This window comes from Rasamsonia byssochlamydoides (assembly GCF_041956645.1).
Source record: "Rasamsonia byssochlamydoides strain NRRL 3658 unplaced genomic scaffold VTN77scaffold_26, whole genome shotgun sequence".
In the NCBI taxonomy this organism is placed as follows: domain Eukaryota; kingdom Fungi; phylum Ascomycota; class Eurotiomycetes; order Eurotiales; family Trichocomaceae; genus Rasamsonia; species Rasamsonia byssochlamydoides.
The window spans coordinates 169,307-196,250 of record NW_027192409.1 but is presented as its reverse complement, the minus strand read 5'-3'; the positions used below and the strand labels follow the sequence as shown (position 1 = coordinate 196,250).

General features: G+C 51.0%; 8 protein-coding genes across 8 annotated transcripts; 1 reads left to right on the top strand and 7 right to left on the bottom strand.

The window, feature by feature from the left end:
- Window positions 1-2,195: 2,195 nt before the first annotated feature.
- On the bottom strand, window positions 2,196-3,463 carry VTN77DRAFT_3698 (uncharacterized protein; the record flags this gene model as incomplete). Its single annotated transcript, XM_069419674.1, has 2 exons — window positions 2,196-3,338; window positions 3,404-3,463. The coding sequence occupies 2 exons, from the start codon at window positions 3,461-3,463 to the stop codon at window positions 2,196-2,198; spliced, it is 1,203 nt and encodes a 400-aa protein (XP_069278269.1).
- A 1,024-nt stretch (window positions 3,464-4,487) lies between these two features.
- Window positions 4,488-6,140, bottom strand: VTN77DRAFT_3697 (uncharacterized protein; the record flags this gene model as incomplete). Its single annotated transcript, XM_069419673.1, has 7 exons — window positions 4,488-4,601; window positions 4,661-4,889; window positions 4,947-5,073; window positions 5,126-5,269; window positions 5,323-5,571; window positions 5,632-5,877; window positions 5,927-6,140. The coding sequence occupies 7 exons, from the start codon at window positions 6,138-6,140 to the stop codon at window positions 4,488-4,490; spliced, it is 1,323 nt and encodes a 440-aa protein (XP_069278268.1).
- A 791-nt stretch (window positions 6,141-6,931) lies between these two features.
- VTN77DRAFT_3696 (uncharacterized protein) lies at window positions 6,932-8,103 on the bottom strand (the record flags this gene model as incomplete). Its single annotated transcript, XM_069419672.1, has 2 exons — window positions 6,932-7,054; window positions 7,993-8,103. The coding sequence occupies 2 exons, from the start codon at window positions 8,101-8,103 to the stop codon at window positions 6,932-6,934; spliced, it is 234 nt and encodes a 77-aa protein (XP_069278267.1).
- Window positions 8,104-8,184: 81 nt separating this feature from the next.
- VTN77DRAFT_3695 (uncharacterized protein) lies at window positions 8,185-11,429 on the top strand (the record flags this gene model as incomplete). Its single annotated transcript, XM_069419671.1, has 6 exons — window positions 8,185-8,397; window positions 8,459-8,584; window positions 8,644-8,775; window positions 8,825-9,385; window positions 9,439-9,622; window positions 9,673-11,429. The coding sequence occupies 6 exons, from the start codon at window positions 8,185-8,187 to the stop codon at window positions 11,427-11,429; spliced, it is 2,973 nt and encodes a 990-aa protein (XP_069278266.1).
- A 673-nt stretch (window positions 11,430-12,102) lies between these two features.
- On the bottom strand, window positions 12,103-13,252 carry VTN77DRAFT_3694 (uncharacterized protein; the record flags this gene model as incomplete). The annotated part of the gene is made up of 4 exons (XM_069419670.1): window positions 12,103-12,548; window positions 12,651-12,916; window positions 13,012-13,122; window positions 13,185-13,252. The coding sequence occupies 4 exons, from the start codon at window positions 13,250-13,252 to the stop codon at window positions 12,103-12,105; spliced, it is 891 nt and encodes a 296-aa protein (XP_069278265.1).
- A 1,889-nt stretch (window positions 13,253-15,141) lies between these two features.
- VTN77DRAFT_3693 (uncharacterized protein) lies at window positions 15,142-18,204 on the bottom strand (the record flags this gene model as incomplete). The annotated part of the gene is made up of 1 exon (XM_069419669.1): window positions 15,142-18,204. The coding sequence occupies one exon, from the start codon at window positions 18,202-18,204 to the stop codon at window positions 15,142-15,144; it is 3,063 nt and encodes a 1,020-aa protein (XP_069278264.1).
- A 676-nt stretch (window positions 18,205-18,880) lies between these two features.
- VTN77DRAFT_3692 (uncharacterized protein) lies at window positions 18,881-21,609 on the bottom strand (the record flags this gene model as incomplete). Its single annotated transcript, XM_069419668.1, has 4 exons — window positions 18,881-19,716; window positions 19,838-20,757; window positions 20,808-21,321; window positions 21,393-21,609. The coding sequence occupies 4 exons, from the start codon at window positions 21,607-21,609 to the stop codon at window positions 18,881-18,883; spliced, it is 2,487 nt and encodes an 828-aa protein (XP_069278263.1).
- Window positions 21,610-21,967: 358 nt separating this feature from the next.
- On the bottom strand, window positions 21,968-24,774 carry VTN77DRAFT_3691 (uncharacterized protein; the record flags this gene model as incomplete). The annotated part of the gene is made up of 7 exons (XM_069419667.1): window positions 21,968-22,679; window positions 22,729-22,829; window positions 22,882-23,330; window positions 23,385-23,524; window positions 23,572-23,894; window positions 23,953-24,596; window positions 24,648-24,774. 7 exons carry the CDS (start codon window positions 24,772-24,774, stop codon window positions 21,968-21,970), a joined length of 2,496 nt encoding a protein of 831 aa, XP_069278262.1.
- Window positions 24,775-26,944: the final 2,170 nt, after the last annotated feature.

The window sequence follows — 26,944 nt, the reverse complement described above, 5'->3', positions numbered from 1 at the left end:
GCAGGGCATGACAATTCTCATCGATCGAAGCGTGAATTAAAAAGAAATCCTTCGTGGGGCAGAGCCCGGGCGTGACCAAAAGATGGGGCTGCTGTCGGCATGTTCCGAATGACTGGCCCGTATCAAGTGTCAAAACGTCGAAACTGGGGAGAAAAGTGTCAGGCTGATGAGGCCCCACATACATTCTGTTCTGTCATCTCATGTCTGTCTCTCATGGATTGAATCGAATTGAAGTGACAGATCTGGTGTAGTAGATCGTGATGATGATCGATCAGAAGAAGCTGGGATAGAACATTTGCCATTGCTGGCATGAACTAATGGTAATCAACCATTAGTTGTGTATTCGAGATCGACAGCTTTCTTCGATAATATCCATACTTTCTTCATGTCTTCATATCTTCGATCTGATATCAATCCAGAGTCTATGAATCAGATGCCCATTCATGGACAAGTCAGTCCTCTTCTGCCTCTCTTGATTCAGCCGATTGTAACAATATCCAGTACTATGCCACCATTAATATACTACTGTACATGCAACGTACCTACCTCAATTCAATGAAGAATCCATTAGAGGCGAAAAGACCAGGCCTAAGTCTGCATAACACGTGGGGCCGATCTATATACAATCAATTAATTAATTAATTAATTAATTAATCGCCTCTAGTTAATAATCACAGCTGCATGGTTCTCCTTCCCCATATATATACCCGACTATGTACTGAGTATGGAGAGTACTAGGTACCTAGGTAGATAGGCAGTGAAGATTCTTTTTTTTCCCCAGACTTTCCTTCCTTCCCCACAGGCGCACGGTGCGCAATGCACATTCCACTCACTGCAGTGCCGAGCCCCGAGCCCCCGAGCCCCGCTAAAGCTAATTAATTAATTACCCCAATTGAGGTCGCCAACCTTTAACTAAATACGGAGTACGGAGTACATGAATCTAACGGACTTAAGGAATCCACCCGGCATAACCATTTCTCCTCTTTTCTCTCTTTCTATTAAGCAGTGCTGAGTCCATTGAATTACTTACTGAATTAATTAATTAGTCAACCAATTCCATTCAATCATTACTGACTCATCAGTCAATAATAAAAAAATAAAAAAAATAACAAGTATAATTGAATTAGATTTTTTTTATTTGTATTTCAGTGAAACTGCTGTTTAAGACAAATATTAATCTAAATGACGAGCACTACTTATATATAAGCTACTGTAAATGCCATCCTATTAATAAGTATAGGTATTAATAGCAGTGTTTTTTCATTCTGGCAAATTTGCTATAGATAACTAACTGCCTAGGACAACTGCCCAGGTAATATCTAAGAACAGTAAGATCATAGATAGAAATCCATTTTTTTCGTCTTATTTCGTCTTATTTGCCCTCTTGGTCGGCAGGAATTTATATTATTTCTATATTTAATCCTTTTTTAAACTCATATACCAAGCAAATAAACTATTAATATATGAAGAGGTATATAATATAGAGAACCTTACTTAGTAAGGTTCAATTAAGAAGGATAGAAGAAAGAAGGAAGGAGGAGGAGAAAGAAGAAAAGGGAGAAAGAGGAGAGAAAGAGAGTAATTAATTTTTTTTAAAAAAAAAGGAAAGGAAAGAATTCTAGAAATGAAGGAATGAAGAAATAGATAGAATAAATCGATGAATATGAAGGAGAAAAAAGGAGAGAGGGAAAGAAAATAAATTAGTAAGCAAGAGAGAGAGAGAGAGAGAGAGGAAGGGATTATTATCGATCTCAAATAGATTTGAGACGAGACAGTCATCCATTGCATAAATATAACCTGTACAGAGTAGTGTAGATGCAATACGACAATTAAATAAGGTAAGCATTTGGATCGCGTGGCATGTACGTATATCCATTCAAATCAGTCTAGTCTGGACAGTAAATCCTTGTTATATATATAAACAGGGAGAGATGTATTGCGCTGTACACAAGCGCTGCCCGGTACAGGGTGTTGTGGTGAAACTGTGAAACACCAGAATGAAAATAAAAATAAGCCAAATGTCCCTGATATGATATCCATCACCCATTAAACAAAATCATTGACTCGTGTATTTATTGTATCGTAGCGCCAGGCAGAAATTCCAGAATCCCAAATCCAAAAAAAATCGGATGAAGATGTGACCAGGACAGCACACTGTCAGCGCAAGCAGCCGACATAAGGAAACTATAACGAGTCTACACGGTAAACAACAATTTCAACTTGTTCGATCTCTTCGTCTTCTCTTTTTTCTTCTTTTTCTCTTTCTCTTCTCCACCCGCCCGCGTGCTTGTCCGCGAACGTCGAGAATGTTTCGATCGTCGGGAGGATGCCATCGACATCTCCTCGTATTTGGAGCGCGATACCCTCGACGGCGATGGAGTCGTCAAGCCGATTCCGGACATCGCGGCGGCCGTCGGAGTGATGTATTCACCATCCACCGACGTACCGACGCTCATGGCTTCCGCGTCCGCGACGCCCCGTCGCCACATCTCCACCCGGCTCAAATGCTCGCTCTGCAGCTCCATCAACTCATCGGCAGTGGCCACAGGAGCTTGGGCCGGATTTTTATCTTGAATAGGCTCTTGATCGGTTGCTGTGATCTTCTTGATAATCTTGTAGCCACCAAACATGACGATCGTAACCCCGACCCCCACGCCGGCCGCAATCAGAAACTGCGGACTAGCCAGCAGAGCAAAAATCCCCGGAGCGCTGGCTTTCAGGCTGGCGATGATGCCCGGCGCCATCTTGGAGATGATATTGCTGATCTCTGCAAGAGTGAGAGCGACTGCGGCCATGGCGTCCGGATGCTTCTGCAGGTGCTTAATCATGGCTGTCGCGCTGTGTTGCATGCAATCTGCTTCATCGAGCAGCTTCTGGGCTTTTGCGATCAACCCCTGCAGCTCCTCCTCATCCGCGGGGTCATCCACAGGCTCAACCGCGGGTTCGTACCGCTGCAGCGCAGAGGGGTGGGCTTCACCGTAGGCGAGGTCCATATCGACATCGGTCTTGGAGCGGCTGATGGCGGGAGCTGGCTCCTTGCCCATCAAGTCGTTCGTAGTGTGCCGACGCCCAGACTCCTGTAAGGATTTATAGGGCGGCTCATTGTCCAGGTCTTGTTCATAATGGTGACTCCGGCCCCAATGATGTCGAAATTTCCCCGTCTTCCTCGATGAGGCGACCGACCGCCTGTCATCTATGGTGAGGGCAGCCATCGCTCGACGCGCTTCCCGTTCTGCGATCTTGGCCTGCCTCTCTGCATGCTTCTCTGCCAGAAGCTCCGCCTTCCGTTCGCGGTAGGCATTCCGGGCCTCTTTAAAGACCCCCAAAATGTGCTTGCTCTAGTAGATGATTGCTGTCAGCTTTTGCGATCAGTTTCCATGGTGAATGAAATGAAAAGACTTACTGTGCTGACGACCTTCCCCGACTTGTCCACCACGGCTATCGTCTCACGCAGGGCCACCATGGCTGATATCCGAGGAGCAGAAAAGGAACGAAACGAACCAGAATGCTGGCCCACGTAATTACGTCCTGTCAAGACTGAGTTGTCGCATGGACTATGGCCACGCGTCGAGGCACATCGAATATTTGAACGATACGCACTGGCGGCACGTCTAGCCAGTGGGGGGATGACAGGACATATAGGGGTGGCTGGCAGCCTGAGTCGTCGGCTCAGCCAGAGCAACGAACGGGATGAGGTTCCGAGGAGGGTCTGCGCATTTGCTGCATCGTGAAGCAAGAAAAGGGACGCGAGTGACGCGACTGTTGAGGAATTAGGTAGAAACACCGGTGGAGGCCTGTGTTGTCACCTTGTGATTGCAGGGGGCTTCGATGGTGAAGCGGAGGGATGAAGCTTGCTGTGCGGGCATCAGCAGCGATGATTGGTGGATGGATCCGTCCAGAACTGGCGGTGTCGGGCGTCTGTGGCGCAGCAGGCGGTGAAGACGCGCCATCATTCGCATATCCCTGCAACTGTGGCTGGTGCATCAGGAACTAGCTAGCTGGCCCAATCAGAATGCAGAGCTGCCTGCAGCATGTGCTCAGTGGCGTCTCCTTCAATGCTCGATGAATCATACCCATGTCTATACTCCGTATGTACTATTAGGCATCCAATATATGTACCTGACATATTAGGCTAACGGGAATTTTTGGCGCTTGTTAGCTTAATTTCATTAGGTGCGGAGTACCTATCATCAATCTTATCTTTGCGATAACCAGATGACTCATCCCCCCTTGTCATGTTCTGTCCAAAATATACAATTGGCAAAGGAATCATATTGGTAAGAATTATGTATAGTGATTGCGACACATATTAGTAAGGTATATGGCGAGGAATATAGGCAGGAGCCCACCTGGAGAGGAGAGACCTGCAAGGTATCCTGTATAACGGGTCGATCATGTCCACCTCATTGCACTAATCAACGTGCTGATGGCTCAGTCCTTCTGAGGTCCCGCGTCTGGTCGTAGAACTGTATATGGTGGAATTGGATTTAAGTCTCCCGCTTGGGAATTTCCTCATTCCCCTCTTGTATCTCGACAGGCTTCAGCTGCTCCTCACTATCGCCAAATAGAACCCCAATGTCTTCAAGAGATCTCTGGCGGGTCTGGATTATTTCCGATCAGATAATGCATTTCCCAGAGAAGAGAAAGGCATTTGACATACCTCAGGGAAAAACAGCCACATGGCAACGAAGATGACAGACGTAATGCAGATGAACACCAGATAGTATTTCCAGCCCACGTTGTCAAAGGCGGTGGGCGCAGCTTGAAGGAATAAAATCGTCGCAATGAACAGGCCTGATATGGAGACGGATAATCCCTTCGCTCGAACCGGTGTGGGGAAGATTTCGGACGCGTAGATGTACGACGTCGCATCGACGGAGACAGAAAAGCTATTCCAGATGTCGGTTAGTTTCGAGGTACGGTGATGCGTTCAGATTGATGGTTACCATCCGATGTGCAAGAAGAGGAAGAACACCGCGGCTGATGCAACGGCGCGATCGCCAGTCCGCTGGAAGATCGAGAGCGTAATGCATTCTCCGACCAAGGCGACCACGCAGCCCGCGAAGCCAAACACTGGTAACAGATCAGAATGTGCGGTTTCTGCGGCAAGGATTTTCAGACTCACTCAGCATGCGGACTCTGCCAATCTGGTCGACCACCAGCGCGTTGATCCAGTTCCCGAAGGGGCAAACCGTGATCCAGCCACATTGGATCAGAAGCTGCTGGACGGTATCAAATCCGAGACGCCCATAGAGCATGGGGCCGTAATCTGGAATTGCCGTCAGCTGGCACATCTCTCTCTAGTTTCAAGAACTTCTGTACTGTTGATCACCAGCGTTGCAGTGCCTTGAGCACCGAACATTGTCAACCATCCAATGACACATCGTTTCCGGAGGGTCGGGCGCCTACAGAGCTCGACAAGTCTGACTCCATTTTGCTTTTCGTGAATCAGTTGAGCATGAAGTTGGTCAAATTGACTCCGCACAGTCGACTCGTCGGACTTCGTCTCCTGTCCCCCGTGGGTGAACAGGAAAGCACGATAGGCATCCTCGACGCGGTCCTGTGTAAGAACTAGCGTTGGTTTAGCATGCTCTCCCAAGCTCTCCCTGCTAAAGGGTTCGATCCACATACGCCATCGAGGTGATTCGGGGAGGAACATGACACCGCATGCGAGAACTAACGGCGCTGCACACTGGATTGCCAACGGAATTCTCCATTGAGCGCCGGACGCACTGACAAAGTAGAAGCCAAGTCCGACCCAGCTGGAGAGCGCGTAACCAATGCAGATGCAGACGCCATGCATTCCCACGAGAAGGCCACGAATCTTGGGCGGAGCCAGCTCACTTTGGTATAGCGGAACAAGAACCACCAAAGCACCTGTCACGAGTCAACACGTGAGAGGAGAACTGACTACTGCGTGGCTCACCTATTCCGATTCCCGTGATAAAGCGCATCACAATATATTCTGCGATGTTGACGCTTCCAGCTTGCAAACCACCACCGGAGAAAAGGCGGCCCCAATTAAGATCGCCTTGCGACGGCCAAGCCAATCGGCAGTTTGTGTACACGACATCGCCCCGAGGAGACCTCCGGCTTGGAAGAGACCGTTGATGGCTCCCTCGAGATCGGCTGCATTGCATCGCTTATCCAATGCAAAATAGCTTACAAAGGACGGCTGGGCCAGCGTGGTCGAAATAATACTTGCACAATAGCCATAAGTGAAGCTACCCAGGGCTACGAAGAGAACAAGCTGGGTTTCAGATCAGTTGCAATGGACAGTGGAACCAAGTGCGAAGATCAATCATACCAGAAAACGGAAGACTGAAGAGGATGGCATGATTCGGTCGATTTTCGAAGACAGCCGCCGATATTTTCTTGCTCTTCGAGATACGAGATTCACCCAGTTCCTCTCGTCGGCCCTTAACGCAGATTACAGGGATTATTTATTATCTATCCCCCGGGACTCGTGGGCGCGAGCATTCGAGCCGCCATAGTATATATCTATACTGTACAAGGCTAGCTCATAGATTTTATCCTGGAAATTAAATGATTGTTTACCCGACAGTGCGGAGAAATGGCCGATGCGAGCGGTACGAGGCTCGAGCGCATCATGCATGGTCCTGGCTTAGCTAGGTTGGCCCCAGGGCCCAAACCGTTTACCTAGTGGACGAAGCAATATCTGAGGTTATGGCCCGCCTGAACAGGAGATTACCTAGATCCTGGGTATGTCCCAAGAGTCAAACATTCGATGTCTCCACAGTTAATAAGATCGATCGATTCATCGCTCATTCGACCAAGATGCTTTCTCTTTCTGAGTTGACTGGTTTAGGTTTTCCTGTATCGTTCATCACTCATCCGAAAGAAGACGTTTCGAGTGCCTTCCAAGACTGCATGATCTGTTGTCGGTTGGTCTCGAGGAGATCTTCTGCTCTTAGAGATATTGCCAGTCAATGTCGGTGGAGACGAGATCTTCAACTTCAAAGATGATGTCCTTGGGGAGTCGAGCACGCCAATATGCATCTGGGATCTGCCACCGGAAATCGTCCAGCATACGCTGGGGGTCATTTCGGTTATCCAGCACTTCCACAATGATATATTGGACATCAAGAGGCATACTGCCTGGTCCTGAGTACCCAATTTGCTGTCTCTTCAAAGGTCCAGTTCAGCGCTTGGTCATGTGAGACTTGAGGCGATAAGGCCTTATCTCTGGACATGACTCCTACGCATTTTTAGTGCAATAAAAATACCCTTTTACTGCCCCATATTTACTCCGTATTTTCTTAGATTAGATTCTAGACCTTCACAGGCCCCAGGGTAATGGTCATGGTCATATGGTCATATTCCCCACGGAATAGTTTCAAACCTCGTAGTGGTTCTATTGGTAAATCGCGGTGTGTCCTTATGCATCCTAATCGGATGCCATGCTGTCGGAGTCTAGTGTGACCACTGACCACGTCGGTCGATCGAAGAAAACAAAATTGAATCTCCTCTCAAATTCCTCCGAGAATCATACAAGAGTACTGAGACCGAGGGAAGTTATTATCTGCTTCGATATTGTTGCTCGCCTGTGGACTTCCAATCTCATCATTCTGCCCTCTGATGGCATCATCATCCCGTGCCAGAGGCGGAAGATGGCTCTCGCCATGAGTCACGATGCGACACCCTTAGCACGACTCTGCTGGGAACCAAGGCAAGCGCTGCCCGCTATTCTTGCAACTCAACCAAACCGTCCGTTATTATTGCCTGTCGCAAAATAGAAAAGAGCTTTTCTGATTGCGACCGTATCTACCTGTCTTGCAGCTTCGAAGTGTCATACTGTGTTCCTCTCAGTGCTGCTTCCCTATAGCGACGATTGCTTTCCTCAACACCAACCCCCGAATTCATCATCATCAGACATCGCTGAATTGAACAAACTGACCATTCCGTTGTCTTCCAGGCCAGCGTGTTGCTGGAAAAGAAAAACGATGGGCATGACGCCAGGTAAGCACTTACTATTCCGTCCCCAAGTTCTTGTGCACCGCCACACCCGCCCTTAGCGACGGGCCTGGCCGCTCCGGAACCGCCGCGATCGCGTGCGAATCTGGAGACTGTGGCGTCGTTCATGTGAAAGAAAGATCAGCCCAACGCTGAAGAGGGCTGCAGCGTCTGCTCCAGAAAAGAACCCAAGCTAAGGAGTCACCCGTCATGGATGATTTAGAATCGGATGGCCCCTCCGATGTCGAATTGCACATCTCTTCGTCGAGCAGCGACAGATCGAGCGACGCCGGCTCCGATGGGCCTGCCACCCTGCACAATGAGTGTGCCATCGGCCACCGCGTGCAAGCCAGTCGCTCCGTCTTAGCGCTGGCGCTGGACGAGGAGTGCGTCTTTGCTGGGTTGCAAGGCGGCGATATAGTGGTGCGTTCAGCCATTCTCCATGTCTTTTTTTTTATCAAAATGGTACTGATTCCGTGCCAAGGCTTGGTCCTTGGAGACGTACGAGCTGGTGCTCTCCGTCCATGCTCACGAGGAGAGTGTCCTGGGTCTGTATCTCTCCGATGATGGGAGCTTGCTCTTCTCTAGCGGCGGGGATTCCGTCGTCAGTGTATGTCATCCTTTCTTTCAGACTGTCTACGAGGACCGTCGAGTAACAAGTTCATGCAGGTCTGGTCGACGGCGACCTTTGAGCGTCTGTATTCAATCTATTCACATCACGACGTAGGCGACATCTTCGCCGTGGTCTACTCATCCGATCTAAAGACGGTCTACTGCGGTGGCCAGAATACGAGTCTCCAGGTATTAATGTCCAACCTCTGACTTAAGGAGCTTGTTCTAACAGGGCCAGTGGTGCAACTTGTCAACCATCGAAGGAGCTTCTCTTGCGAACAATGTGCATCCGTCAAAGCGCACACACCGGTTCTTTGACTCCCGGGGTCCCGGTGGCAGTGTCAATCCCCGTCCAGAGGATTCGAATTCTGGGGGCGAGCATCCTCCCCGTCACGAGGGCAAGGCCCTGACTTTCAAACGGGACCATCATCGACTGTTCTCCCACCATGGATATGTATACTGCATGATCCTCGTTCGCGGCCTGGTCGAGTCCAACCCATCCGAAGAGGTCTTGTTGACTGGTTCCGGAGACGGGACCGTCAAGCTCTGGCGCCTGGGCATGGGGACGAACGGGGCCCCTGTCCAATGGGCCAAGCTTGATAATGGCAGCGATGCGGTGCTGTCTCTCGCGGTGGAAGGTCCTCTGCTCTACTGTGGTCTCGAGGGCGGAGCTTTGAATATCTGGAATCTGGACTCGCATCAACTGGTGAAGCAGATCACAGAGCATCAGGGGGACCTCTGGGCGATTGACATCGTCAAGGGGATCGCCATTAGCGGAGACTCGCATGGAGTTGTCAAGGTACGTGTATCCATTTGACTGTCGAGTGAGTAGTTCTAATGTTTTGCTCTCAGAAATTCAACTCCAAGTTTGAAGAGATCGGATCCTGGAAGGCTCATGACGGTACCATGTTGGCATCAGCTGCAGGCGTCTTTAAAGACCGGCGCATCTATGCAACCGGAGGGAATGACAACAGTGTTGCCATCTGGGACCTGACGGACCATCCGGCGCAATTAGAGATCCAACCGATCGGGAATGGTGCGTATTCATCATTTATATAGTGAGATGCGCAGACTGACATCCTCCAGACGAGATGGTCAACAGCTTGGCCAAGTTCGTCTCGTTCAAGACGATTTCGTCGAGCCCGAAGTTTGCAGGCGAATGCAACCAGGGCGCTGCATTCCTTCGTCGCCATTGCAATTACTTGGGCGCCAAGACGAAGCTCCTACCGACGGGCGCTGATACTAACCCGATCGTTTACGCAAGGTTTTCTGCTTCTGCCCCTCAGTCGACGCCTAAAACACTGCTGTTCTACGGCCATTACGACGTGGTGGGAGCGGATACAAATAGGCCGAAATGGCGAACGGACCCATTCCATCTTACCTCGATCAATGGGTTTCTGTATGGACGGGGCGTTTCTGACAACAAAGGGCCCATTCTGGCGGCGCTGTACGCGGCGGCTGACTTGGCCCGGAAGAAGACACTGGCTTGTGACGTGGTTTTCCTGATCGAAGGCGAGGAAGAGTCCGGATCGCAAGGGTTCCAAGAAACCGTGCGCGAGCACAAAGATCTGATTGGAAACGTGGACTGGGTGTTGCTGGCCAACAGCTACTGGCTGGATGACCACATCCCGTGCTTGACGTATGGACTTCGGGGCGTGGTCCACGCCAATCTGATCGTGACGAGCGACCATCCGGACCTTCACAGCGGCATCGATGGCAGTGCGCTGTTGGACGAGCCGCTGAAAGATCTTTCCTTACTGCTGGCTAGTCTGGTCGGACGCAAAGGTCAAATCAACTTTCCTGGCTTTCACGACCGCGTGCTTGGGTTGACCAAGGCCGAGGAGCAACGGTACGATGCGATTGCGGAGGCCCTCCTTCCTCATCATCCCGAGATCCCAGACCGGGAAGCGTTTACGAAGTCTCTCATGTACCGATGGCGGGAGCCATCTCTGACCATTCACTCGGTCGAAGTCCCCAGTAACAAGAATTCTGGAACTACCATCTCTCGCCGGGCGAAGGCGAGTCTTTCCGTCCGAATCGTTCCTAATCAAGACGCGGACGAAGTGGCGGCCGCCTTGACGGCGTACGCACAGGAGCAGTTCGACCTGCTCGACTCGCAGAACGAGTTGACTGTCGAGATCACGGGCAAGTCTGACCCGTGGCTGGGGGACCCTGAGAACGAGATCTTCGAGACGCTGGCGGAAGCCATCACGGCAGCATGGGCGCCCGACAACGACGGCAAACGGCACAACTACCCGCTCCTGCAGGACCGGTCTGGCGCGGGCCGACCTGGAGGTGCGGAATTGCTGCGCACCGACTCGTCTGATAGCATTGCCTCGCACATCGACCGGATTATTTCGTCGTCCACGACGAAAAAGGCGCTGAGGAAGAAGTCGGCGTCGAGTGCGGCGACGGTACCGACATCGTCGACTCTGACCAGTAGCAACTCGAGCGGAAACACCGTCTCTGACGATCACCACCACCTTTCCTCCTCGACCTCACCTTCAACAACACCAGTTCCCGCCATCGCAGCCAACGGTTCGCAACAGAACTCGCGTTGTCCCTCAGCCTCGCCCTCCTCCCCACCCGCCACTGCCGCTGCTTCTGCACGATCTACCCCCATCAAACCGATCTACATCCGCGAAGGCGGCTCCATCCCGACAATCCGCTTCCTAGAGAAAGAATTCTCTGCGCCGGCAGCGAACCTGCCGTGCGGCCAGGCGAGCGACAACGCGCACCTGGACAACGAGCGGCTGCGGGTGGTGAATCTGTACAAAAGCCGCGAGATCTTCCGCTGGGTGTTTGAGAAGTTGCCGCAGAAGAGCAGGCAGCAGAAGCAGTAGCAGTAGCTACCAATGGAAGGGCGACTGCAGCAGCAGCAGCGGAGAATGGGAAGGAGTGAGGAATTAATGACTGTTCATCCCGGTTTTCAAGATAAGAGAGATCCGAACCAGATCGAACTGAACATCCTGGAGAGAGAGAGAGGAAGAATATAGACAGCATATATAGGAAAGGAAATGAAGGGAACATAATACGGCGTCTGTTTTGTGTGTTCTTTTTTTTTTGTTTCCGTCATACCCCTTCAACTTCATTCCAATTGATGATATCTATTCATCTATCTATCTACCTGTCTACCTACCTACCTACAAACCAAGCAATGTAATAGATGTCACAAACTCAATTGATCAGTTCAAACCAGAGTATCTATCTAAATCATTCAGAAAGCTGAGAGAAGCGGAAATGATGGGATTCTCTTTCTTTTTTTTTTCGTCTTCTTCTTTTACGTTATCAACGGTAAGAACAATAAGAGTAAGTGAGTTGTTCATTCGTTCGTGCCAGGACAGAAAGTTATAGATATAGCTGGATGGATGGATATGGATGGACATCTTGATGTGTAGTTAGTGACGGTCAATCAATTCAATCAATTCAACTATCCAGGAGCTGATTTATTGATTACATACAATGTCATGTCATACATATCCATTCATTGCCTGCTTATTTACTTAAGTCAAAATTTCAATTTAAATCGACTAATTTCCTCCCAACAACCAACCCCAACGCCCCATTCGGCACCACCCCATCATCAAAAAACGCCTTGCGCACATTCTCGATATGCCGCTTGGCCTCCCGCTTCGCCGCCTCTTCGTCGGCCACCTGCTTCGTGCGCAGCAACACCGTCGGGGTCAGCGAGTGGAGCACCTTGTACACCCACGTCTGCGTCGTCGACGCCATGGCCGGGTAGTCCGCCGTGTGGTAGTCGTGTTTGACGACGTCGTGCAGGCCGGCGCTCTTCATGGCTTGGTAGACCGTCTCCGGCACGTGCGGGCTTGCGCCGAGACTGATCTGGGCGCCGAAGACGAGGTTCAGCGTCTCCAGGTAGGGCGTGTCCGGGTGCTGGTTCTTCACCGCGTCCGTGAAGGAGACTAGGTCGATGTCTTCCCATTGGATGTAGCCGCCGGGTTCTAAGTCCTTAATTAGCAACGTACAGAATAGTAGAGTTGCACCAGATCAAGATGACAGCTATCGTGATGATGCTCAAATGTACGGTAGAAGGGCTTGCTTACTCAACAGCGGCACCAGATTCTCCACAATCACCTTGTAGTCCTTCTCCCGGATGGCAGCGACCAGCAGCCGGACGTGAACGAGGTCATAGCGACCGTGATGCTCGGCCGGGAACGGCTGCAGGCAGTCATGCACGGAATACTTGATAGAGCCGCGATCGCCCTCGGCAGGGAACTGGGCATCGGAGATGTCGAAGCCGTGGTAGTAGCGCGGCGTGTCGGAGGGATATTTTTCCTCGAGCTGGTTCTTGACGTCGGCGAGCCAGACGCTGTTGACACAGTTAGTTTCGTCCCGACAAATGATAGCAATCGATGTATATCCAGGACCAGGGTTCTGGCAACATCGACTGGTTCTTCGACTCACCCCGTCCCCGTCGCCACGTCCGCAATCGAAAACAACTGGTCCTTGGGAATGGACTCGTGGATGGCATTTCCTCCACAGAGCTTGACAAGGAATTTGTGCTGCTCGTTGAGGCTTGACCAGGGTGTTAGCCAGGGACCTATCAGGGTTGCAGTCGCAAAAATTGGCACACGTACCGGGCAGACTCCACCTTGTCGCGCTGGAGGAGATATATCTCTTGATTATTCTCTTGGGTGGCGGGCATGGTTTCTTTTCTTCTTTTGTTATCTCCTTCTCTTTAGATTTCTTTCTTTTTAGTCTGTGTGTCACCCGTCTGAAAACTTCAAGTGAACGCGAAGGCAGGACGAAAGAACAAGGGTCTGTCTGTCTGTCTTGATTTATGTCTGCCGGCTTCTCCTCTCTTCTGTCTTGTCTGGCGAGTGCAGTGGGGTTCCCGAGAGCTTAAACGGCATCTAAAGAGCATCTGAGCATCCAATTCAAGTCCCCATCTTGCCATCGCGAAGGACCACCATTATATAGCCCATCGAAGCCAGAATCGCCATTCCCAATCAGGCAATCATCACCTCTGACAATCAAGAATGCAGGCCTGCTGAATTGGAATTCACTTGTTCACAAGAGGAGCGCTGTGGAATGGGGATTCGGGATTCGGCGTTTCTCGGTCTGTTCGTCTGTTCAATAGGGGAATTCCTCGGCTGGATGGCTGACAATTGCTGAAATTCGAGTCCAAGTCCAGCTGTCCACGGCGCCAGACGCAAGCCCGCCTTCTTGTGGAAGGAAGGACGTGGAGAACGAACAAAGAGGGGTGGAGATGACGATGGCGGAGAAGACAGAAACTGGCTCCATACGGAGTAGGTCACAGGACCGGATCTCCCGTGGAGCCATTATCATTGTCATCACCGTCCTGTCTGTCCCTCATTCAGGAACGTCTCGTCAAGTCAAATCAAAAGCTTTTTTCCTCATGGCGACTGACGGATCCCCGGGCCGGTCCGACAGGAAACGAAAAAAAGGGCGCCATCCGGACGGGGTGGGGCACAAGCTCACCGTTTGTTTATTTATTTCCGTACATAGAGTGCGCATAACTCGAGGAAATCGACTCATAAAATTTTGATGCCGACGACATGCACCCTGCCAGCCTGCAGGTTGGGCGTTAGGCTTACATGTATGTACCCCAGACAAAGAGAAGGGATCAACGGATACAGATCCGATGGGATTCTTCAGAAGCAGCTACCAGCCTACTACTGACCGGTACTGTCACTACAGAGTATGGAGTCTTATTGATTTATTGACTACTCAAGTCCCGAGCACACTTCCCGGGAAAAAAATGATCTTAAGATCCGCCTACATAACTAACGACGTTCCTCGGGTTTTCGCAGGTCGAGTCGTCGACGACGTGGAGTAAGTGAGTGAATCCCGGAGTACGGAGTCCATTCCCCAGAGTCTAACATGCGTTCGGATCAGTTGGTACATACATCATCAATATACATCATCGATATGAATGAATAATATATGCAGTCTGTGCACAGTTGGGGAAGTCGTGCATACTTGATAGAAAAGCTACGTGTCTCTGTCAACGCAGATAACCGGGAGGAGACGAGGACGAGTGATATGGCTTGGTTGACTGACTGACTGACTTACTGACTAACAAACAACACTCCAAGAGCCGACCTAGAAGAAAACGAGACAAAGCAGACGGCGATGGTGGAAAAAATCAGGACTGCTAGACAAACGAGTAGGCCTCTATCAGCCTGTATCCTGTATCCATCCACCCGCAACACAGCATTGATTACCTCGGATGACTGCTTGCGTCGTGACGTAATCTACTCACTACTCACAACTCACTTACTTCTCTGCTTGTTGTGTCTGTCGAATCGAATAGTCGCTATTGTCGACGACCTCTTTCGTACTCTCCGGATATTCTTTCGAATCTCACAGGATCATTCGGAGCAAGTCAACTAACTGGATTGGTGAAGAGTCGTCAGATCGAGAGGTGTATACATCACTGAAATACAGTATGATCGTGACAATGACAGAATGAGAAAGTCGTATGTTCGTATAATCTATATAGTATACAGTACATGCAAAGAGATAGTCGTACAACGCGCAGATGCATTTACATTTACATCGATGAGAAAACTACCAGATTCGCTTCGCGACCATATCGTATCGATTCACCCCCTCCAATGCCGGTCCGCTATCTTTGGGATTCTTGTCCCGCTCCTCTCGCTGCTTCAGCTTCCGCAACCCTTCCGGGTCGTCGGCGTAGATCCAGCGCCTCTTGTCGTCGTCTACTTCGACCACGCCCCAGCCGCCGACGCGTCGGCCACCCTCGACGATATGCTCGCGGCCATGCGGCTGTGATGACTTCTGACCACCCCCGAAAAACTGCTCTCGTTCCCGCTCTTTCATCGCCTTGTACCGAGCCCGTGCATACGAGAGAAGGAGCATGCCCATGAGGAGTTTCACGAGGAGGAGGATGACGTAGCCAGTCAGAACGAGGGTCACAGTAAACACTGGAATGGAGCGTGCCGGCGATGGAAGGGCATTGTTGATGACGGAGCTGAAGAGAGACGAGAGGCGATTGACGGACGAGGGAATGGCTGTCTTCAAGCTGAATGGAGACGGGGATGGAGACGGTCGGGATGAGTAATGCTGATGGATCGACGACAGAGACGTGGTATTTGGCGTCGGAGACGGATGCTGGGGCAGCCAGGAGGTCAGGAACATCTGATACGTCTGGACCGACACCCGGAAGAAGAGGCACGCCAACGGAATGATCGGCAAACCCAGGCGACGGGTCAGGTTCTGGTCCGCGAAAGCATTGGTGTAATAATCCTTGGCCAGCACGTCCAGGAACCGGCCATAGATGGCCGGCCGCGTGTTGTTGAACTTGTTGATGTATGCGTGTTTCAGCCAGTCCACCAGCATCTCCGATCCCAACACCACCATAAACGGACCGAGGACTTGGGCGAGAGTAGGCAGAATGGAGTTCGCGCCGCTCAACGAGCTCAGGAGAGACGATGGGAAGAGCGTGAACGACTGGGGAAGGATGGACGACGAAGTCCGGGGAGATGTCGACAGAGGCGTGCTGTTCGTGCTGGCAGCGGCCTGATCTCTCAGGCCCCCGCCCAAGCTGCCCCAGGAACTAAACACCCCGGTTTCGACAATGTTCCGGGAGCCAATGATGATCAGCATCAGCCAGAGCTGGAATCGTTCAACCACATCTGCACAGGTCAACTGGAACAGATTCTCCTTCTCAAATTTCTTGAAGACGGTCGATTTGATCTCGACAAACTGGTTGGACAGGAGAAGGGTGATCAGAGCGTTCGAGTACGAGTTGACCGCTACGTTGAGCGTGATGACCTGATAGAAGAGCGACGTCGCGTGGAGAACGGTATAGGCGAGGGCGAGGATGAACAGCCAGAACGGCCGAAGGACCTTGCTGCGACCATCTGGCTTTCGTTCCAGCGCTTCGCGGGAGAAAAGACACTCCAGAACGTCCTGCCCAATTGCGGACAGGAGGCGGTCGCTGACTTCGAGGACGTTGTAGATGACGTACAGTTTGATGGCAGCCTGCCCTCGAATCCAGTGGTACATCCGACTCGCATCGAAACGCATGAGAACGAGACAAGTGGCGATCATCAAGAAGCCTTTCAGAATATCGGCTTTATCATTTGGCAACAACGCAGAGGGTATTGATTTTTGTCTGCGATGCTTCTGAAACACGGACTGTCGAGAACGCCGGTTTCCTTCCGGTCGAGCAGTGCTGGATCTGCTCCGGGCATCTCGATCGGCGGCTGCTGTAGCGGTCGAGTTGCCTGAGACAGATCGGGTATCTCCTCGTTGTTGCCCCGGCAGGGTCCTCCTTCTCCGCCATACCCGTCCGACGCCCTTGACAATGAAACCGCTGATAAACCGGATTTCCGCACTCAAGTTGATGACCCAAGACGTAATCAAAATATACAGGGCCTTGACAAAACGTAAGGGAAGGATCGTAAAAGAATACAACCATGCATCAAGACATGCCATAGTGCCAAACAACAGCACCCGCTCCAAAGCCGGTGGAAGCAGGAGGAAATTCAGAAGCCGCTCAATTTTGACGCGGGAAGACTCGTAAGGAAAGTCGCTCGTCACAGAACGGTGAATGTACAACGGAGACGGACGAGAAGAGGATAGTTCCAATTGCAGATACGTAGGAATCGATAGGGGCGGGAGCGGGATGGACGGAGGCATAGGTGAAGGAACAGGGTCAGCAGTTTGGGAGGGAGCGAGGTTATTTCTCGCCTCGAGATCGATGTGATTCGGCCGATCTGGCTTTGACCGTGTCGTCGAGTTCTGAGCCAAGCGTGGTTCGTTGCCGACAGAATTTCGCCGGGAACGAACAACCGGACTTGAGACTATGCGAGACGACTGAGCTCGATGTCGGACCGGAGCAGACGACGGGCCATTTTCAGACACGAGGAACTTGGGAGGGTCGTCAAGGTGGATGGTCTTGCTGCTTCTGGATTTCGCCTGATTCCGAGGCGTCTTCTTGGGACTCTCGGGGGTGGTCTGTAGTGATAGCAAGGACTGAGCTGCCGTCTCTATTTTCCCGTCTTGATCGAATTCCTTAGATATCGTGCGAACAGGAATCGAGTCAGGGGAAGACATCAGCTCCTCCATTTTGGCAGGCGACAGTTTCAAGACCTTGTCCTGTTGACCTCGTCGTGGGGAAGGTTCTGTGGAAACGCTGCTCGTTGCAGACCCGTTTGGTTGATGCAATCCAGCTCCGTTCTTCAATGTCTCTTCGCCATTCCGGCCCTCTTTCAGTGACGACGCGAGTTTGTCCCACTCAAGCTGAGTGTCTCCATTCTGCATCTGCTCTGGCCCGCCTTCCTTATCCACCATCGATACGGTGCCATTAGGTCCGGAGCCTAAATCTGCAAGCGCATGTCTGGAAGACTGGCTGGAGTCTCCCTTATCGCGACTAGTATCGCCATTGATCTCTGCCGGCGACATCATATGCTGACCCGTATGACCGCTCGCTCTAGCATGACGTCCGTCCGTGTCGTCGGAAAAAGGTTTCGCAGCGACTTGTGGTTCAGTGTCAGACGCGCAATGAGACGGTACATCTGGGTGCAGTTCGTGAGGTTGTTTGGACGACGGATGACTCTCTCGACGATGCTGCGTAAATGAAGGGGATGGCAAGGAATGGGTCATTCCGGAGACGAGATGAGACGACGTTATTCGTGTGAATCGTAATCTAACAGGGCCATCATCCTTGGCCGTCGAAATAATTAGCTGTCTGGCAGATCAGAGGACCTGTCAAAAGCAGCTTGCACTTAGCTGATATCTGGCATGTGCATTTTCCACCGCCGTCAGAGCAGGACCGCTTCCGGGGACGTCACACTATGTCTCACCGCCGGGACCGGGCTTATCAGTGCCAAGAGTCTAACAAAAATTAAAAATTGAAAGAAGAATTCAAAAATGGTGCAAAAATAACTGAAAAAATAACTGATAAAATAACTGAAAACCCTAACCGATCGCAGTGAGAGTTAAGTTCCTGGCCTATTTAAATATTACACAGTATACAGAGTACATAGTGATTTAAAATAATAAAACAGTTAGATTATAACACTTCTTTTTTCCAGCAATATATTTTCCAGTGTACTTATTTATGGCAAGGAAACCAATAACTAGTACTGTACACGAACCTGTCTCTACTTCCCATCTTATTCTATTTCGTCTAAAAGAAAATTCTTGATATTCATCAATGAATAGATCTATGGTTATATCATGAGATCCTATCATCACGTCTATAACAGGTACATTACATATAATACGTTTCACGAACGTTCAACTATGCATATATATATAGTAAGATGTAGGGTGGTGTTTAGCCAGGCAAGTTCCAAATAAAGTCCAGCGTTCCTCCCTCAAAGCCAGAAAACTGGCCTCCCCCGGGACCGAATGGTGCCATGGAAGGATCGAACGGGAGGGAGAAGAGCCAGTCCTCCTCATCATCAACAACCCTGCTGCTGATGCCAGTGGTGGTGGTGTTGGTGTTGTTCTCGTTTGTGGATGAGGATGGTGCGGTGAAGGTTGTTACGGAGGGTTGCTCTTCGGCTTGCTGCTCCCCATTTCCAGTTCTGCTTCTTGGCTGCTGCAGCTGCAGTGGCGCTGGTCCAGTCGACGACGGCCGGGTCGTGCTATGGCTGTGGCTGTGACTCACGCTCATGCTCATTCCAGCCGGCTTCGAGCACGAAGCGACCAAGTTGCGCCGCAACCGGGAGACATGCACCTCGAGGAGCATCGCATAGCGGGACGCCAGATGCACGTCGTCGAGGATATTGGACCGCAACGCCTGGATGCTTCTGTCCAGCACGTCCAGCGACTCCTGCAGTTTTGCATGGCGCACCCCCAGACTGAGCGCTTTGAGCAGGAAGATGGACGAGCTCGTCACGCGCAGGAAGATGCGCACGGGCGAGAAGCGTAGCGTATCGGCGGCCGCCAGGTCGATCACCTTCTTCAGGATCTGACAGCAGCCGTCGATGACTTCCTGGATGAACTCGTAGTCGATTGTGTCGATGTTTACGGGGCGGATGTCGTCCCCGTTGCTGTTGTCGTCGGCGAGGGCCCGTTCTACGACCGCCTGCATGCCGAAGGAGTAGGTAAAGACTCGGACGTAGTGGTATTCGATGAAGAGGATGTTGTGGAAGTTGGTGTTGAGAGCTGTGCAGTTAGCAAGTTGCAGCCAGACCAGTAGCCCTTTGATATACACACACAAACATGGAATAGACCACCCAATTTTTTTTTCTTTTTAAAAAGAAAGAAAGAAAGAAAGACAACATACCATGCGACTCAAGATGTCTTTGTTTCCACTGATTCAACAACGGACGAAAATGATCCAACAGCCCGATATACCGCCCACTGAGCCACTGCTGTTTCGCAAACGACGCCGATGGGAAGAACATGTCGTTGACCGACCTTGTCAGCTTCGTCAGATCCATCCATGACTCCATGAACGTCAGCCATTCATCTCCTCCCGATTTGTCCCCTGCGGCAGGAGACGTCCACAGACCGCCTGCGATGGCGTGGTTCAGACTCTGCGGCATGAGCGACATGCACCCGATCCGCGAGGAGAGCTGGTTAATGTACACGTAGAGCAGTTGTTGTACGCGCTGCTTGCGGAGCTTGTTCTGCTCAGCGAGGGCTTCGACCTCCGCCGTCGACGCGCTTCTGCCACGCTCCTCCGTCTCGAAAATCCCCAGCTCATGGGCAAGGGAAAAGGCTGAGCCTAGGAGCATCCACGACATTCGGTCAGACCTCCGTGCCGGTTCGATGACATCTTCCAGCCAGCGATTTGACGAAGACGAGGAACAGTCCGCATCAGATGTCTCTGCCGGCGTGGTGACGGTCAAATCCGAGTCCCAGCCATCGCTCTCCGGCGGGAAATGAAGAGAGCGGGGATGCCATTCGGACATCAGCAGCAACGCCTCGATGGTCCCGACCGTGCGAGTGTTGCATTTGGAGGACTTTTCTTGGCCCAGGATAACGCGCATGATGAGATTCTGACAGTGCTGCCATAACCGGTGGTGGATGAAGAAGCTCCGGGAGGCACCGCCGATCCCAGGCAGCACATGGTAGCGGGATGAAATCATGAGTATCGTACAGCAGAGGACGGGTTCATGCGTGACTAGCAGGCGATGATTCTGATGACTCGAGTAGAAACTGGTCAAGATGGGCGATAAAGGGGACAAGTTCTGGAAGAACCTGAAGAGAGTCAGCATTAACTTCACGCACGTCAGGTGATATCTGCTCACAGGTCAACGTAAGTGATAGCTTCTTTCGCAGTAAACAATCCCATCTTGACAAAACGACATGACTCCCACACGTTCAGTACATCTCGGTTTGGATTGGAAATTTCGACTGCTGCCGGTGCTGCCGGACTGGTGCCAACCGCGACTGCTGTCCCTGAGGCTTGGATATTGCGTACTGCAGGGCGATAATCATTCTGGGTCCTAGAGTCCCTAGGCTCCAGATGGCTATTCTGCGTATTGGTATGAGCAGCTGCTTCGAATAAGAGGTTCAGCGCGTCGTTACCGCTGGAGACGACGGTGCGCATCATGGAGCTCGTCAGACCAGTCGGAGCGGAGGGCCCTCCATGAGAGCGTTGAGAGGGGGGGCTGGTATTGTGAATGGACGAAGGAGCAGCATCCTGGCCAAATGTACGGTTACCAATTCCTGACGTCTCCGAACTGGATATATCCAGCTGAGTAGATCGATCACTGCGGGTGCGATCTGGACTTGTGATAGACTCGCGACGATCCGAATCGGCTGCAGCGAATTATCAACTGGCGTTCTTCTCAGATTAAAAAAAAAAAGATACATTGTCCATGACAGCTTACCCTTCTTCGTCCTCGCCCACGACCTCTTCTCGCTAAACACGCACTGCCTCTGCTCCCTGCGACAGCGGGCACACGGCGGTCCGGCGGGGATGCCATTGGCGCCGCCACCGAGATCGCATCGTGCCTTCTTTTGCCGGCACGACAGGCACGCTTTGTACGCGCGCTGGAACTCCCGGTTTCCCGCTGCGCGCCGCCCGGGCGGCCTCAAAATGTCCATTTCCTATCACCAGCGATCGTTATAGGCCCATGTGCCATCCTCCGCTGCCCTCCACCGGTTGCGTTGGTTGGATTTGTTTCCATGATTGATGCGGACGGCGGAGAGTTCAAATAGCCGTTGATTTCCGAGTGCACGGACCGCTCCCGTATACCTGCTGTCAACATACCGTTCGTCGTCCAGCTCTACGGCAATACGATTATAAAATTCAATTCGGTGATGAATCAGCCCATAGATTGACCACTAAGCTATATCATTAGATATATACTATACAGAGCGCTACATATATATGGACTGTTATATAGAAGATCCTGAGCAGCACCCGCTTTACAACATCCAATTGACCTACACCAATCCAACACTATGAGTATATATCAAAATGCTTCCCACTCCCCAATGCTCGCGCATGATAGCCCAAATGGTCCCTGATGTGGCTCCTCTTCCCGAAGTCAGCGGGAGCGTCATCGAAGGTCCACCTCTCTTGCAAATTGACCCCTCCTCTGGTCGACAACGACGGGGGCAGGTCCTCCGGTCGGGTTCCCCAGGTACTCTCATTGCGGCCCAGGACGAGAACAAGCTCCTTCCCCTCCGTGAAGAAGCTGTGGTCAATCCAGTTCTTCGTATACGGCTGGCCATTTAGCGTGGCGGATTGAATGTAGACGTTGCGGTACGTCGGGTCAAAGTTTTGCACGCGCACGGTGGCCGTGCGGTTCGTCAGGGGAGACTTGATTTCGACAGACTTGAAGAACGGCGGCGTGATGAAGTACACGTTCTGGCCCGGGTTCGGGAACAGGCCCATCATCGACATGGCCACGAAAGACCCCATCGTGCCGGAATCGTCGTTTCCGGGCAGTCCGTCCGGAGTGGGCTGGAAGTATGACGGTATATAGAAGTGCGCGCGGAGGGCCGATTTGGCGGGACGGCCGGCGTAGTGGTATTGGTAGACCGTCAGAAATGCGGGCTCATTGCCAATATAGGTGATGCCTTGGTCGTGGAGGTAGTCCAGGCGACGGACAAACTGCGACGGGCCCCCTAGCAGGGTAACCAGAGTAGCCATATCATGTGGCACGAAGCTGGCTGGTCAGCAAGTAGTTGCAAGCGATGGCAGGGGGATTGGCCTACAATTGATATTCCCAAATGCTGGATTCGAACGTTTCGGCACCGTCGTTCTGGAGCGAGCAATCTCTCCCACTGGTGTCAATGTTCGAACAGGTAAGTGGATCCTAATTAATATCAATAATAAGCACGAAGATGCTAGTACCCGAGTCATCTTACCTGGAACCCCCATGTCTGATTCAAATACTTGGGCTGAAAGAACCCGACAAAGCCAGTGTTCGTCCCGTTGAGGTAGGACGTCTGGTCCTTTTTGAACAAATTCTGCCAGTAGCCCGAGTTCGCCTCATACTTCTCCGCGTCGGCGGTCTTGTTGAGTCCCCGCGCGATCTGCGAAATGGCGAAGTCGTTGTAACTGTACTCGAGCGTGCGCGAGATGCTTCGTGTCATGGTCCCGAATCCCAAGTAGTCAAAGTCCTGCACGGGGATGTAGTGGAGCGATTTCCAGCTGAGAAGGCCTCCACGGCCCTCGTTCGACCAGTCGTACGGCTCCTCCTCGGCGTCCTTTTGGACCGCTGCGTAGGCAGCCTCCCAGTCAATGCCGTCGGTCAATCCTTTCACGAAGGCGTCGGCAATCACGTTGTCCGCGTTGGAGCCACCTTGAGTGAATCCTATCACGGATAAGTGAGATGAATGAAATGGGAGCCATCGGCAATTTCGCCTACCTTTGCACAACGACATGCGGCAGTCCGGCAGCCATCCCAGATGCTGCTGCGTGTCGATCAGGGAACGAATGATCCGTGTGACAGTGGAAGGATCAATAATGCTCAGGAAAGGAAGTGTCGAGCGGAATAGATCCCAAATACTAGATAAGATTAGCTGGGGATGCGTAGACGGACAGATTATTCCTACCAATATAAAGAATCAAAATATGGCTCCGAACTCTGCCACAGGGGATTTTCACCCGTATAGTCCTGAGGGTTGATCATAGTCCGGTAGATGCTACTGTAGAAGTTGGTGAGCATGGACGAGTTCACTCCCTCCCGGGACACTCGAATCGGACTGAGTTTCTCCCTCCAGATACTGATTGCCGCAGAATGAGTGGAATCAAAGTCGAAGTCCGGGATCTCAGATTCCGCGTTGGAGCAGGCTTGGTCACTGCTGATGAAGCTGACCCCTACTCGAGCGAGAATCGTGTTGTCGGGTGGAGCATAGAATCGGACGAATGCTCCGCCCTGGCGGTTGTCAGCATGGGAAGGATGTCTATGGCATGGGGAGGCGTGGGAGACGTACTGGCAACGGATACCCATTGATACTCCGGGAGATCTTGAGTTGCTTCACGTCGGCACTGGCGCGGGAATCCACAAAGATGCCATTGTCACGCAGCTTGGATGAGCTCTTAAAGTCCGCGCAGAAGTAGAGCACGTAGTCACCGCTTCCGAAGCTGGGTAAGAACCGGCCGCTGCCGGTCATACGGCCTGTCGATTCATCCACCGCGATGGTGGCATTGTCCTGCCTCGAGTCTGACAGGTCCGTCAGGTCCATCAGGATCAGCGGGCTGGAGGACTCAGCGTCCGGGAACTGGAAGCGGAAGAGGGAGGTATGCTGGGCGGTGGTCATGTCGACGTGAATGCCAGAACTCAAGGTGATGCCAAAGTATCCGGGACTCGCATTGACAGAGCCATTGACATAGGAAATTGGTCTGGCCTTCTTTGGATACACGCAGCCGTCGACGGTATCGTTCACGCAGCTCGTATACGGGAAGAGGGCGAAGTTTCCCAGCGAGGGATTACCCCCGGTGCCGGAATCGTGCATGGTGGAGAAACCGGTGATGTTGCTACCATCGAGGGTGAAGCCTCCTTGGTTGCTGTCCGAGTTGGTGTCGGCGACAGCCTTGGCCATGCCATAAGGGAGAGACGCGCCAGGGAAGACGTTGCCTGTGAAAGGTAAGATCGCAGCCGAGAGTCAGTAGGAACGGGAATACTCACCTCCATTGGCGCTTCCAATTAAAGGATCGACATATTGAAAGACATCGTACGAAGTGCTGCTATTGCCAGCAGCGAAGGAGCGACTGAAGAAGAGAGCGAGCGACAGGAGAATACGGCATCGCAACATGATGGCAGGTAACGAGCGACTGGAAAAGAACGACTAGAGAACGAAAGAACGAAGATGTCTCCCCGCTTTGCGGAGTGGTGGGAGAGAGAGTATTAAGTACTCCGTATTAGAGAGGACGATGCCCTTCGTTCGGCCATGATTAGCAAGGGATGTAATAATTCAATCATTGTTCTGGAATGGAAAGGTTTCTCAACCGGGGTAGCTGCCGATCCCTGCAAGTCCGGTAGCGATGGAAGGGATGCATATGGATTATGCATGAGGGACATGATGGTGGCCTTATCATTGGGTTGTATCGTGCGATAGAAGTGATAATGTAGAATGGAGGATGGTCAATAATTGGACAACCCCTGTCGATCCGGAAGCGCACAGACCTGTTCGTCGAGATTGTTTTCAAGGTCCGTTGAATTGGGGTATGCGGAGAAGACGGCCTTCCTGGAGGGTAACATCTGCCGTACACAGGGGCAATGAATGCGCGTCCACGCGTGCAGAGTGCTACCCCAAATTTCGACAGCATTTGCAACCTTCAGAGGCCATTAATCGAGTCAATTAAATTATCAAATTACCCGCAGACAGTCTGGAGCTCGTAGATGCCTAACTTGAGGGTTATCGTGCCGATATCCCGCTTTGCTACCTACCTAATGCGGGTTACTCTGTACAATTCGACTGTAGAACACATACTATTTCCACCTAATCACGTACTTTTTCTACTCCGTACTCACGCATAGATATCTCACCTAGATACCTAGACGATGAAGTGTCATCCTGGAAGAATTATTTTGCCATGGACAAGCAACCACGGCGGGAAATCGCGGATCCTCCAGCTATCATTTATTATAATAACCCTCCAGCAATGAGCTCGCACCTCAATGCAATACCGGGGCCTAGTAGTCCATATTATATAGATAAGCTCCTTACAATCGAATCGACTTCCCCCCTTCCATGACCCGGTTGCCACTAGCACGAATCAAAGCAACCCCCCTTCTAATTTGATTATATAACATTGCTTCTATAGTCACTTATTGTTGTTGCTTCTATGCTCAAGGCAAGCAATAAGTCATTAATAATAAATGTCCTTGAGTCTTTGCTATCCTACCTATCTAATATACTTATCTAATAAGAATTAATAACAAAGCCATTGATTATAATTCTAACCTAGTTTAAAACTATTATTTATTAATCCTACTTAGTGGTATTACCCTTACGGGGGTGAGGCAGTTATTAGAGACATATAATATCTTCTCATTCTATATATTTGATGTCATATAGATGGTGTTGGCGTTCTGGGATCTTGCGATCTGGCTGTGAAGCCTGCAGGTACCCGCAACAGGAAGGTAATGGAAATCTACAAAAACATGGGAGTTTTTGGCTTATAAAAAGCCTATCTTTCTATTCTTCCTCCATCGTTCTTATTCTTTCTAGTAGAGCAGTTGTTGACCTTACAATATGATCTCTCTCTTAATCTTCGACAACAGCTTAATCCCTCTTCTATCCCTTTATTATAGTTAAATAATAAGTAATCTCCTCGAACTAAAAATGGGCAATAGAAGAGCAATAAGTGGATGGGAAGAGTCATTAGTAAGTAGTACTTAGGTACTCTCAAGGCTGATTCCTTTCTACAGAGAAGGTTGGTATAATACCATAACTGGTAGCTGGTATAGTTGGATAGATAGGGCACGTGCTGTACACCAGCTGGATATACTTATACCCATGCTATAGAGTGGCGTAAAATAATGAAAAAAAAAACCTTTCCGATTTAATAACCGTTCAAACCATTGCAGTTGCAATGCAAACAATACTTCCCTTTCCGGATATGCAGATAACAGGTACGGTACTGTACTAATGGAATTCTTATAGGAGATCATACCACAACCACAAACAACAAATCCATTCCCCCCCCTTTTTTTTTTCCATACAGGAATGCCAACCAATCCAGTCATGACTATGACTGAATGCGAAACTCCTCCGGCGTATCAGGCTGATTCTTCCAATGCGCCCTCTTCACCGCCTCCTCCTCCTCCATCCTCTTCACGACGCGAGCAATGGTCGGATACGCGGCAATATCAACTCCCCATCTCGCCGCGCTCCACGCCGCGGGCACCAAGCACACATCCGCCAGGGTGATCTCGTCACCGACACTGAAGGTGCCCGCCGTCCGGGCCGCGATCGCCTC